The sequence below is a fragment of the Anser anser genome (genome assembly GCF_964211835.1).
Source record: "Anser anser genome assembly, chromosome: 3".
Taxonomy (NCBI): Eukaryota; Metazoa; Chordata; class Aves; order Anseriformes; family Anatidae; genus Anser; species Anser anser.
Window position 1 is genome coordinate 69,658,154 of NC_139722.1, and position 13,975 is coordinate 69,672,128.

The 13,975-nt window shown below is 42.2% G+C and overlaps 1 protein-coding gene across 16 annotated transcripts in view; it reads right to left on the minus strand.

The window, feature by feature from the left end:
• PLEKHG1 (pleckstrin homology and RhoGEF domain containing G1) overlaps positions 1-13,975 on the minus strand; it is a 159,729-nt gene that overhangs the window by 51,300 nt on the left and 94,454 nt on the right. For 13 of the 16 annotated variants that reach the window (XM_083828434.1, XM_083828423.1, XM_083828430.1 and 10 more), the window contains one exon: positions 996-1,534. In XM_083828434.1, the coding sequence (XP_083684560.1) occupies positions 996-1,534 (539 nt within the window). Of the gene's footprint in view, positions 1-995; positions 1,535-6,918; positions 7,453-13,975 lie in introns of those variants that run through there. The other 3 variants (XM_083828431.1, XM_083828426.1, XM_083828427.1) reach the window with 2 other exon arrangements.

Here is a 13,975-nt window from a genome sequence, read left to right on the forward strand (position 1 = left end):
TGCAAACTAGCTCATACAGCTATTTAAAGCTATATATTCTACAAATAGTGTACCAAACATACACCTCCCAAAAAATTCTTCTCTGTTGGTGGTCGTAACACACAGGCATAGGTTAAATACGTGGACTACAAACAATAGCCGAGAGACTTCACTGTCATCTTCAATAACACAAAAGAACATGACTGATGGGCACAGTTGTAAGCACATGGAGTGACCATAACAATCCACAGAAGGACTCAGCTGCATTTTAGCCTTTACTAGAAAGGGAAAATGAAAGATATTGTTGGACTGGGGATTGGACAAAAGCATCACGGCTACTAATACATGCTACAGTCACCACCCATTCAGAATTGATACTAAAGAAAACATAATTCCTTCATGCAACAGACAAACAATAGGGTTATCCAGCAAATGCACATGCCATATTCAATAATATAGGCCAAGGTCTTGGAGCGAACAGACTGCAGCTGTGAGCTGCACAAAAGGGAGACTGACAAGGCAGGAAAGAACTTGCAGAACTAGTATTTGGGGAGTGGGGGCAGGGTGGAAGAATCAAAAAGGGAGACCCTTCAGATAAAACCTTTAAAGGGGCAAACAGTTTCTCTGCTGTTTGCTTCTTGCTATATATTCCAGGAAAAAAAAAAAAAAAAGCTTTTTTTTTGGTAAATAAATGTTACTGCAAAGAATTCATCACTTTATTCACTACTCAACTATCTATACTATACTACTAACTATAACTATATCCTATCAACTGTAGGATATTTTTTTCTGTTATTTCTTCATGAACAAGTAATAACAGCTTAGATTTATCTAATCAAATCAAAACTATAAATAAACAAGAACAATGATGTTACACACACAAATTTATAAACACCCTCGTTTAGGTCACCAGCAAAAACCAGTTCCAGTCAGGTCCGTCTGTCCTGCTGCAAAATCTAAAGATATTAAATACAGCACTATGGAACAGTTAGCTCAAACCTAATCAAGACTCCTACCTCCACAATGCTTTTCAGGTCCTGCACGTACATCCTCTCTGTCTCCAGGATCTCCTGGACAACTCTGTCTACGTAGAGGAGCTTCGGACTGGTGGGCTCTGTCACCAGGGACATTGCACAGTTTTTGCTCACTCCCTTTGGTTCTGTTTTCCTTGGCATGCTGAGCTTTTTTTCCAGGCTCTCCTCAGGATCCTCTTGCTCCGCAGGGGTGTTTTTGCATGGCTTGTTGCTGGAAAATCGTCTGGCTGGGACTAGTTCTAGCTTGATGGCACCCGTTTCTTTATCCTGGTTAAACAGGCCCAAGTGGCTGTTGGAAACTAAGGTCATCCTGCTTCCAAAGGAACAGTGGCTGTCTCTGGAGGAAGCAGAAGAGGAAGTGGAGCTAAAGCTGACGGGACGGTCACTGTCTGACAGGTCCATGGTTTTTTTTTCACAGCAGCGGAAAGATCTGCTCTCCTGGTGCAAATCTTCCCCTTTTGTCTTGGAGTCAAGGGCCTCCGTCACAGCTGGTAAAACATCAAGAGGTAAGTGGAAGTCATCTAAAAAATAAACAGAACGAGTGGTCTTACTGTTGGTGCTCCATGTAACTTAACAGTTGGTAATAGACATTTTTACAGCTTTGCACACAAAATTGAGACAAACCTATTTTTTCCAAAAGACAACCAGAACAACATAATTTGGGGATCACATTTTTAGGTGGTGGGGATCCCCCATGGGAGGCTACTAAATAGGCATTGCATGATTCCAGTTTGTGTATATACTTCTGGCACATCCTTTGTTGGCCCTACATGCTATGGTGCTGGACTTAGTGATAGCACATGCACCGTCCAGGCTCAGCAGAGGAGAGAAATAAGACTCAAACACTTTCCCTAAGGTTAAAAAAACTCTATTGGGAAGAGACCTTGCTACCCCCGAGCTGTCAGTTGACCATGGCTTGGAGGCTTTGGAAAACTCAAGGGTTGTGTCAGTGATACCAGACAGTATCTTCCATTTTGAACACTGCAAGGCCAACACGGGCAAGCAGAAACAGAAAGCAGTTGGTTATCAATTACCAGCTCTGCAGCTTGTACAAAAACACTAAAACCAGAATGATTTCCCAATGAAAATAACATAGCTTCTGAAAAAAAGAACTCCCATAGGAAACAGTGCTGCCAAATAATTCTGTTTTCTACTGGGAAAATAAGTTTTTCTGAATCTGTACAGCTCAAGCCAGAATATTACCCCTTGTTGAACTGACCCAAAGCTGTTTTTCATATCAGTGCAATAACAAAGTCAGATGTCTGTCTTCCTGTTGGCACATCAAATCTACTTTCTTTTTATTGACCGTATGCCCTGAAGGACATGGTCCGTGATGTAGTGCAGATTTCTCTCTGGACAAGTTGTGTGCCGTGCAGCAATGAGAACCTGTAAAAGCAGCTGCAGATATATTGAATACTTCAATGTTTCATTTCAGTAAGCAGTGTCCACACAAAAAAACGTGTCTCAGACTCAGAGAAACTCAGTATGTCAGTATTGTGAAAAAAAAAACTTATGACAATTTTAAAAGAGAAGCAATACTGAAGCTACCTACACAGTGTGTAACTCAGTCCTTATTTTACACCAGTAACAACCTAATTTTTCAAAAATCATTCTGGTGACTAGAATTCCAGAGGGTGGTTTCAGTAAAGAAACCATAAAGCCTTTAAAATGGCAAATTAAACTCACCTAACCTTTAAGGTGGCCCTTCTTAAACTAAAGCAGACTGGTTATGAAATTACAAGGAAAAACCTCCCCTACAATGATCGGGGCTGGGGGGGGAGGGGATTTTATTCAGAACAGGAAAAAAAACACTACTTTTTATTTAAAAAATAAAAAATAGAAGAAATCAGAAGCAAACAGACAAAAAAAAAAATCCCAGAAAAGAATGTTTGCTTTATTTGGCCTATCTTGAATGCATACGATTTGATTTGTGCATGAGTAATTAATACTACCATTTTTCAGTGATGATGATATTAGCTTTTTGTTACGGAAAGGTATTGCCCTTAAGGTAACACATGGAATTAACAGAGAGTAATTTGCTCATTATATGGGGCAGAAATTGACCCTTAGACTAAAATCTGATCTGGCACCTCTGTCTCCCTGGTTTTATCTTAAAGTCTGAAAAACTACAGCCCTACTTTATGCCATGTTCGTTCATTTTTGCAACACAGGATCGTATTTTCTTCCTCTTCTTGAATTAAGCAAATAAAGTATAAACTCCAAAATAAAATATAACGCAAAAATCTGGAAAGTGTTTTAAACTGAAGAATGCAGTGAAGTTCTCTTGTTTCAAAATCAGTATGGACAAAGATGTTTGCCTTCCTATTGCTTGTGATAAGAAAGTATGCATTTTTGATAAGAATGTATTATTGTTATCAGCTTTGGATCATTTTTCAAGTTCAGTTAGAAAGCATAATGTTACTGTGCAGATGTAAACCCCCTTGAAAAATGCACAGGATAAACAAGATAACAGGGATGCCCTTCCGCTAACTTACTCCAAGATATTTTAACTAAAATTACACAACAAAGAAACACCTGATTAGCCACGTTTAGGGGGAAAATAAAGGGTTCCTGTTACATTCCACCACTCCATGCTCTTTTCTTCCTGTTTCACTGATATGTTGTCTGCCTCCCAGATAACCTGAAGGCATTAATATATAATATTTGCTTCACAAACACCATAAGGCTCATTAATACAAAAACCAAACAAAACACAGTTCAGGTCAATGAAACTGAAATCAGAATAAAAGTAGTTTTTCCATAAAACATGCTCATAGAAAGAAACACGGGGAGATTTTAACACACCCTAAACAAAGCAACAACAACAAAAGCTATTTATTTCCTTGTTTAATGACAATACCATTGCCTATTAAAAACTAACAACAAGGATCAGTTGCAGCAGTTAAACTGTGCTTGCTCAAACACCTGCATTCTCCCTGACCCTGGCAAGCCCCAGGTCCCTGCTAGGCACAGCTATTTAATTGCTCGCAACACATTTGACTCAAGTTCCTCCGTTTTCAGACAAATTCCTGCACATTTCTGTATAAATTACAAAAAGCAAGCTATTTGCTACTTGAGAATCTTCATCTGCTTTGTCCTCAGAGCTTCATCCTGCCTACCAGCCTCAAAGTTTCTTTTTACTTCAATTCGTCCTTATTCCGGCTGTAAATTGGATGTTTGGCTTCTCTGCGAACAGACTTTGCTCAAATCCTGCCACGTTGTCCCCAAGAGAGGCGTTTTGCCAGGCAGAGCCCAGGCAGAACGCATCAGCTCCGAGGAGCGCCAGGCCCTGCTGGAAGCCCACCTCAGGTCACGAAGCTCAGCAGAAAGGCACGCCAAGCCCGGCCGGGCATTTCGGCGTGACACTCAACCAGGAAGCAGTCTCCCCTCCTCAGCTTTCAAGCCCTGTAACAAACACTGCACACCCTGCTAGTGTCAGTCAGAGCTGAGGGACGGGCCCTGGCTCAGCTTAGCCCTGAATTTCCATCTGAGCTACAGATACCTGTTACAAAGCCACAGCCCTTCCCAACAACACAGCATCTGAACATCTTCCAAGGTTTCACAAGTTTATCCTCAGAAACGCCTCTGAGGCTAGGTGGAATTACCCCTGTTGTTGAAACCAGGTTCCGAGAGTTGAGATGATTTCTCCAGTCACAACCCCATCAGAAAATGCAGAAACTGAATCCCGTTCGTTGCTGCAGTCCCATGCCCATCCTTCTCTTTGTCAGGGTTTGAATTTGGCTTTTCAGACCTCTGGTACAGCTTTAACGTAAAATAACTTCACTCTTCTGCCAACTGCCTGAATTCTGCACATCCTGCCTGGTGAAAACCTCACAGATAAATTAATGCAGGGGTAACCGCCTCCCCCAAAACTGGTCTCTACGTTTCGCAGCTGAGACAGCTGCCCTCTACTGCCTGTGCCTTTGAAAACACTGTAACCTCTTACAAATTTCTCTCTGATACAAACTCATCATTACAAAAAGCAAATTCACCTCTCAGATACCCCGAAGGACTGATTTATAAGGCTCTACAGCCCCCCCACACCCCTTTTCCTCCCCAGTTTCACAGCATCACCCCCAGCAGCCAGCTGCATTGGGCTGCAGACAGGCTGTGCAGCTCCAGCTAGCGGCACATCTCCTGCGAAGGACACGCTCTGAGCAGGGCTTGTGCTCCCTGACCCACATCTGGCCGGGTCACCGCGTTTTTGTCTGGCGTTCCTTTGTCTACTGGGCCTTTTCAACGACGAGCCAAACTAATATTGAGAACTTTTGTGAGTTGTGAATAACGGTATTTAACTCAGTCTGGGGAGAAAAAAAAATCTTAAATTTGCATACTTTAATTAACGAATAACAGTAATGACTTGTTAGTTCAGCACTGAAAGGAGGATAATTGCACATTTGTCCGGACTCACAAGGCAACACGCTCCCCGAACAAGGTCGTTTCTTGTTTGTGCCTTTGCATGAATCCAGCTAGCCTTCCCCCAGCCCTGCAGACCTACCCGCTCCCCTCCGTCCCCTGCACCCCACTGACAGACAGACAGACAGACACACACACACACACAGTGCATGCTGGCATGGCACGACCCCAAAGCTCTCCCAAGAAAGAACCACAACTTGTGCCTGTCCTACAGTGGTGCAGGGGCAAGAAACACAGCATTTCACCCCAACAGGCAACTGTAGTAGTAGTTTCAACATTGAAGCCACATGCAAAACAAATCTTTCAGCTTATCTAATGCTTTCAGCATGCGATCATAAACAAATGCTCAGCGAAACGTGCAAACCTCTTCTATCACTTGCTTTTCTTTAACATATACCTCTTGCCTGTAACTACAGTCAGAGTAATGATAAATGGTTTTCCATTATCTCTACAGCCTTGGCTACTCTAGGACATTAGCATACAATGCAAGATAAAGCACTCTAAGTCAATTTTGTATTTAAATACAAAGATCCCCAAGCCTTGTCTAAATATAGGTGTTTATTCCTCCACGTTGTTTACTGCATATGACATCTTAAGATACAGTGCATGACTAAGAACTCACAAGTCAATTTATATTCATAATTAGTATTGTTGTTGCCTTTCTCCCGGCATGAAAAAGAGCACCAAAGATGTTATCTGCAAAGTCAACATTACCAGAAATTACAGGCTTCACATCCTCTGGAAGTTCAGCTAAATAAAAGTGATGAGACTACAAGAATCCTTTCCTGTATTTTCTTTGAAATAGCTGCTTATTTCAAAGAAACCATTTATATTTTAGACACAATTAAGCAGGACTGTTTACAGCAATTTCTACAGTAAGTATCAAGTTCAAATGCAGCAGTGCAATTTAGAAACATAAATGTTATACATCTGCCTGAGAAAGATTAAAATACATTCACTACAATGATCCCAACACGATCTTAAGCACATTCCCCATATCCTCTCTGCACTGAATACTACACAAGTGAAGGTCAGCAGATTACTAGTTACTAACTTCTGAATATGAACATGTCACTTCTAAAACTAATACCCTCTGTGAACAAAGCCACATTAGAGAGTTAACATTATTTGCAGGATGAGATCTCTAGAGATTATGAATTCAGTATGAACTGTCACGAACGATACATTGCCAAGTACTTTAACTGAACTTTGAGCAACAGAAATCCCATTTATTAGCAATCTTACAAGAAGGAAAAAAAAGTCATCAGCTAATATGTCTCCGTCTGTCAAGCCGCCCTCCCCACCATGCAACACTCAGAGCAGAATAGCCTCTGTCAGAACCAAGCCTGCTAATGCCCGAGAACATTATTGCAAGGGAAAATCCTCTGCGACAGTATCTCACCACTGAGGAATGTCTCTGGCTCCCCGCACAGAGAACGAACAAGTCCTCTCTATTTTTCAAATCCTCTCGGAACAACCCACAACCTACCTGTGCAGCAGGGAGTAAATGCACGCTCTGCCTTCAGCTGTTCCCGAATTACCTCACCGGGCGCTCAGGTAAAATGAGAAGCTCTTACTAGTCCGTACAGCTCCTTCGCCAGAAATATTGCATGAGTCAGCTTTTATCTATCAAAACCCTAAACACAAAGGCTTTACAGAAACCTGATTCACAACTTTCTCACTGCCTTTTTCCCAGTGCACCGAGAGTCTTCAGCATCGCTAAGAGCCTTAAATGAAACATTACATCATTCGATTCAGGGACAGGACAATGGGCATCGCTGTGGGTAACTTTGAAACGCACACTTCACTGAGCAACACCCAGTAACTTCCATTTTTCCGGGCACAAAGCTGTAAAAATAGCGAATAGAGCCCATGCTTCCATGGCATTTCTTACGCTTTGACCCTTTGATTCGCCGACAATATTGATAAGCATGCAAAGCAAATAAATAACCTGCTGGCATTGTGAAATTCCTGTATTTATATTAGAAACTCCCATGAACCTGCAACGCTAATTAAAAGGGTTCGTTCTGGACCCTATTCTGCCTTTACATAAACAGGAACAGGCTTTTGCAGCGTGTTTGCAAAACTTCAGTGTTTTTTAAAGGGACAGAGGAGAGACTTTCAGAAGAAAATGTGAATGCTGAGCCACCAAATGCTCTGTTGTAAATCACAACGAAGCAAAGTAAAAGAGAAAGGACTTTTGAAGGGAAGGGGACCCATGAGAGGACAAATGAGAGGGATAAGGAAGAAACAGAGAAAAGGAGAAAAATGGGTGTAGAAGGAAGAAAACAAGAGTATGTAGGGAAAGGAAAAGAGATGCAAGCAAGAAAGATGAGACAGACAGAAAGAAGGTTTATCACAAAACCTTGCTTGGTGCCTGCACGTCCTGTGGTCCGAGTCACTCCCCAAATCACCAGGCTGGGTAACCAGGAAAAAAAAAAAGTGGATGATGCCTGCCTGAACGTTGATAGCACTGACTTACCTAGGAAAACAAAGAAACTACCGACCCAGAGAGGAACCATTTCTGTGCATCTTGAAACAGGGCTGGGTGCAGTTGCTGTGTGCACGACAGGGGCGAGAGTTTGACAATTCAATTCACCCCCAGTCCTACTCCTCGCAGACAGGTGGGAAAGCTGATGATGGCTCCTCTGCCTGGGAACTCTTCTGGCCCATGGAGGGGGTGGTGGTATCTCCAACTTGGAGCTGGGAGGCAAAGGAAGTCAGAAGAGTTCCCAGCTGCTGGCACCATTTCCCAGGTGTGCTTTCCCAGCTGTGTGCTCAACCCCAACCCACAAAGAGCTACTCTAGTCTTTAAAACCACACTTCACATTCACTCCCTCTCTCCTTACATGCAACATGGCCTCAACTTCATTTTGAGCTTTCCTGAAGAGCATATTCATTGAACAACACCTTGCAGCAGGAAGCTGGGGGTAGAAAAGGGAAGCGAAGACAGCCTTGAGGCCATTCACAGAGCCGTGAAATGCTTTGATCTCAACATCCGGGCTGCCAGGGTGAGGTCCCATTTACCCAGGCTTAAAGATCAGCTGTTTACAACCCATTGCCCCGCTGCCGCCAGAGATCTTTGAGACATGTTCTCTCTCAAATACATTCTCCTGTAGTTTTTGAGGGTTCTTCTAACATACGCATGTTTACGTTTAAAGATATACATGCACACATACACAGGCCCACTTTTTGCAAGACCTTTGGACAGGCCACCATGTATCTGCAAATCCTGAACATATTCACAGGCATAGAAAGTCCAACACCAGCCCCAGAGTCCTCATCACACACACGCACAGACCACAGCACCCGTATACTTGGTCAAATAACCCCAATGTGGCAAACACACAGAACATTTGCTATACTTCAACATTCACACATACTTTGTCAGAAGCCAAAAATTCACTTCCCTGAACCTCTGCTTCCCTCACACGTGGTGCCCACCTTGCCCATGGAGCTTTTAGCACCTCTGAAGGAGGTTTCAGCTAACCCTTGGGCAGATCTGTAGAGCATCAGCGAGATGCAGGGCATCGCTTGGTCACTTCTGTGAACTACTGCCCTGTTACACACAAGCAATACCAGCAACAAAGCAAAAATGCTTTGTCATTTAGCAATGACAAACGTCCTGAATTCTGAAAGCTCGAATCAAGCCCAGCAGTGGACCGACCAAGAGGCAGTCAGCAACAGAGAGCTTTCCACATTTGCTTCAGTGGGTTAGGTGCAAGCAGAGGCTGCAATGATGCAGCATGAGGTCCAGCCACGGCTCCAAACTCACACAGTGAGCTCCCATGAGCATTACTGTGGGTGCAAAGGAGAGGGAAGCTGAGCAGAGGTCCTTACGCTGTTCTGCTTTGTTCCTTCCTCTCTGTGCATCCACATTTGGCCTTGGCTCTCATCCCCACATATGTCAGCAGAAGTTTACCCCACACGTGAATATTTCCCAAGGAATTCCCCCCCTGCATCACTTTAAATATGCGTAGCACTGAGATCTGTCAGTGCAGAATACCAGCAACTCAAAGCCTTTTGTTTTTAATGTGCATCACCAATGAAAGAGTACATAGATGTGCCAGAAAAACAATGTTTTTGCCTCACTTCTCCTTATTTTCTATCATTTCATATCTGTTGGATTTGGCTTCTGTTTATCTGCAGTATCTTCCAGGAGCTGGCACTCTGTTCGTTTCTCTGCCCTGTCTCCTCCTCCCTCCCTCTGTCCGCAGAGTGCCTCAGACTGCATTATTAATGCATCGAGGATGAAGACTTGAAAAAGGTGACCTGTTTTTGTTTTGGAACAAAGCCTTGATTTTTCTAAACTTAAACATTAAGTGGAGTTTAGAGAGGTTAGGAATGATGTTATACTGTAATTGCCAATTGGCTAAGGATTTACTGAAGAAATAAGTTATTCTCAGCAAAACTGAGGGGAAAAAAAAAACACACAACACCATAACTCAACCACAGGATACATTCAGGCTTAAGGACAAATTGACATCTTCACTGAAAGTGCAATGTAATGTATTAATAACTCTCTGCAATGCAGTAGATATTTGGTCTGCATACAGCGCTGCAGAGACACCTAGAAAAAGGAACAGTCCACCACGTGCTGCTGATGTACTGCAACGCAAATAGGGCATATGGATCCAGTGCTCCATTTATAGGCCTTTTAAAAGGATTATTTTCCATCTCCTTGTGAACTTTGGAGATCTACAAGGAGATGGGAAAAAAAAAAGGCCCGTTTATGTAAGTAAATCAGCAAGTAAGATTAAATGAAAACTCAGTGAAGACATGTTGATATGAGCACAAACGTAGGAATAAATACACAGTTCTTATCTCTACCATGGACGATAATGCAATCAAAGCTTTCTTTTCTGTCCGTACTGGTATTTACGGAAAACTAAACAGTGAGTGTCCAATGTGCTGCTGACCGAAGTTTTAAGCATTTTTACATTCAAACGTCCGCACCATGACCAGAATGAAAATCCACAAATGCTCTTCTTTTTGCACAGCACCACACAGGATCAGGCCTTGCTGCTGCCACAATACTATGCCTCCACCATACACTACATCACTGTAACAGTGTTTGGACATCGGGTCTGTTTTATACTTCTTCCTGGATCAGTCTACTGCTCCCAGCAAACGCCTCATCATGCCAACATGCTACTGCTAACTTCATCTAACCAAGCTGAAGTCCACCTTCAAAGCCTGCTGCTACAGCACAAGCACACTGGGGTTCTTGGCTAGTCATCCCTATACAGCACAACGTGCTGGTTGCTTTACCAAGAACATCATAATGTTTTTAAGATGAAAAATGTTAAATACCTTGTAGTAAGCAAATAAACTTTACAGAGGGATGCACGGTTGCAGTAAAAGAAATGACAGCATCTAGGGATTATTTTTACTAGTCACAGCCAAAAATCTAATTGTGTGACCACAAAAAAGGAATCTCGATACGACTCATCTCTTACAATTTAACACAAACTCATAACTACAATATCTAGCAAAACCGATCAGTTCTTTAAAACTCATTTTAACAGCTTGTTGTTGACTTCTGCCACTAATTTTTTGTTGACTTCTAAACATTTCCATTGAAAATGTCTTAAAAAAGGCAAACAAATGAATAAAAAGAAGCACATTTTGTAAAAGCCAGATCTTTGAAATAGCTGACCTCCTTAATTCTAAATAAAAGTGAATTTCAGAAACTTTAAAGACTTGGTATTTTCCTTTAAATCCAGCAAAAGGTTTTCTTCAATTTGTTTTTGAATTGAAGACACTTACTGGAACCTCCTCTGCACCTCAGGAAGTTTAGCAACTGGAATTTTGAAACAGAACTGTAATAATAACACTGGACTCATACTAACAGATGTTTGCATTTACAGTAAAATAAAACCTTTCCTTTGGGTTTCCTCTCTTCAACAAAAATAAAAGCTAGAGAAAGAAGCACTCATGTTTATTTCTTGAGGAGAAAAATCCTTACGCTCTGCCCATGATGGCCAGGGTCTACCACAGGCTGGCTCTGCCCTTTCAATTAATCGGTAATTTCCTTTTGCCCACTCTATTAAAATGCAACAACAGGTCTTAATTTTAAGGTGGTATTATAACAGTAAGCAAATAGCTCGTTGAAAACCCTAATTCAATAGGAATGTGTTCAACTTAATAAATGACTGAAACAGATTTTTGCAGCATACAGTAATGCTATTTTAAAATCTTACAGCACTTTAAATGAAAATAAATAAGAACCCAAATAGGCATTCAAGTCCAAAGCAGTAGTGTACCACCGTTCCTCTGACCCTGTTGCTTTCATAGCTAGGAATGGTATTTCACATCAATAAGGTCCAGAACACTAAGATTGCCAAATGACAACAAACTAACTGGTCACAGCAGTAACTCACATTGACGATGAGACCTCTCATTGCTATCATATACAAGAGACCTATTTCAGTGCAGTCACATCCAATTTTCTTATTTTCTACTGATGATCCTTTAACATCCAGATCTCTTGTCTACCTTGTTTTGGTCCTCCCCTACCATATTGTCATTAAACTATAAGGTATCTCTGTGAAAGCCACTCCAGCAGGGCCAGGTTTTGATGAAGAGGTTTAACAATACTTTCAGTGTCACTTTAAGGTGATATTGCAGCATGCTGCTTCCTACTACTTTTTAGGTGCTACTTCATGAAGAGAAGCCATTAACACCAAAATTCCTTTCTCGAACAAGCAATACTTTCCCTAGGACTTCTGTATGCAAGAAGCAAAGCAAGAATTGAGGTGATCTGAGATCGCTGCGGTGTCAGTGTCCCACTGCAGTGCAGCCACTGCACCCACGTACAGATGGTGCTAATGCCTGCAGCATTCACTGACGCATCGGCAGCCAAGATTAGCAGTGCCAACAGTCACACACTTCCGAAGCCACAGGGCAAGAAACAAACAGATTAGAGGCTTGGACTTGTCTAGTGTGAATATTTGGTGCATAATTCACAATGACCGACTCATTGAGTCACAAGACTTTCTCTGCACTTTCTTCTTAATAAAACAATATAATGCTTAATTTGAACCAGAAAGGCAGTCAGTTTATTAAAAGCTACATGTATTACAGAGCCCACATGCCTTCTTTACCAATTCCTACAGAAAAATAAGGACTGGACTTAGAAGTTTGAATTCTCTTACATTCAGAGCTATTTTAATTGATCTTCATTGATCACTGTACAGGGAAGGTCAGTGAAAAGTGGTCTTCAAATTTCTACTGACCATTTGATTTATTACGCAATTTTTTGTCAACTCAGAGGAACAAAACCTTACAAATACAAACAGGAAAGAGCCATAAAATCTCATTTGTAAAAGGGTACCACTACACGTCCTAGAGCTAGATAAGAGAAATTGAAAACATTCATGAAAAGACATCAGATAACTGTCTGCCACCACCCTCCTGCTTGCCTTACTTTTACAGTTACAGTCAGTGCCACCTTGCCCCTCTTTTACCGTCTCAAACACTTTTACCCTGGCCAGTTTTCAGACTGCTGGTAACTCCAGTCAACATCTAAATCTGTCCATGTGGCCCAAACAGCCAGCAGTGGTCAGTGCGCAATTCAGATTTGCCTTCTCAGTGCTCAAATCAGAGACAGAGAAGAGAGAAACATAGACTCCTACTCAAACCTTCTTAGTGCAGCAAATCAGAATTGTTTTTCTCAGGTTTCTCCTTCACACTGGATCTTTCTTCCAGACAGGGACATTTAATCCCACTGTTTTTCTTGTTGTTTGGGTTTTCCACTTGCTCGTTTTCTGTGAGAAACAAGTAGCAAATCCCTCTATTTACATATTCAGTTGGGCTCCAAATCAAAATCTCAAATCCAAAATGCACAGCTCAGGCTTTGAGAAACTTTGCCAGAAAGGTAAATACCATGACCTGGAAACACTGAAGGCAGGAGGCAGAGCATTTGAGCACATATTACAGCAGTGTTGTAACTGCGGAGTTTTCTGAACAAGCCATGCAAGAAAACAATTCCTTTTGTTGCTCTTGTTTTTATAGAGAGCATCAAGGGTTTCTCAACTCCATAGCCCTTACACATGGGAACTGACCAGGTAATTCAGTGTCCAGCCTCATCTTTAGGAGCCATTCTCACTCACAGTCCCTATTTATTTTTTAAAAACCTCACCCAATAAAACATTCGTTTTCCTCCAAGACCAAAATGACACCATCAAGCTGTAAATCCTCAGTGAGCTAACTTCTGTCGCATCCAGCAGGACAGGGCTGGTAGGGCAGCCGGGGAGGGCAGGGAGGCTGAGCTCCACACTTCTCCCAGCAGGGCAGGATGCAAGCGGGTCTCCCTGCTCCTGCCTGGCTTTCCATGGGCAAACAAAGCTGCAAGTTCGCTACTGAGTGCTGGGGCACACCACAAGGCTGAGAGGCCACTGCACGGCTATTATTCCGCTACGTTCAGCCTGTTACCACAGCTATTAGCTGGCATTCTCACTTTTCAAATCCCCATCTCTTTGGAAACCCTGACTACCATTATTTTACTACAAAGAGGCACAGGTTGAAAGAGCAGTAGCTGGGCC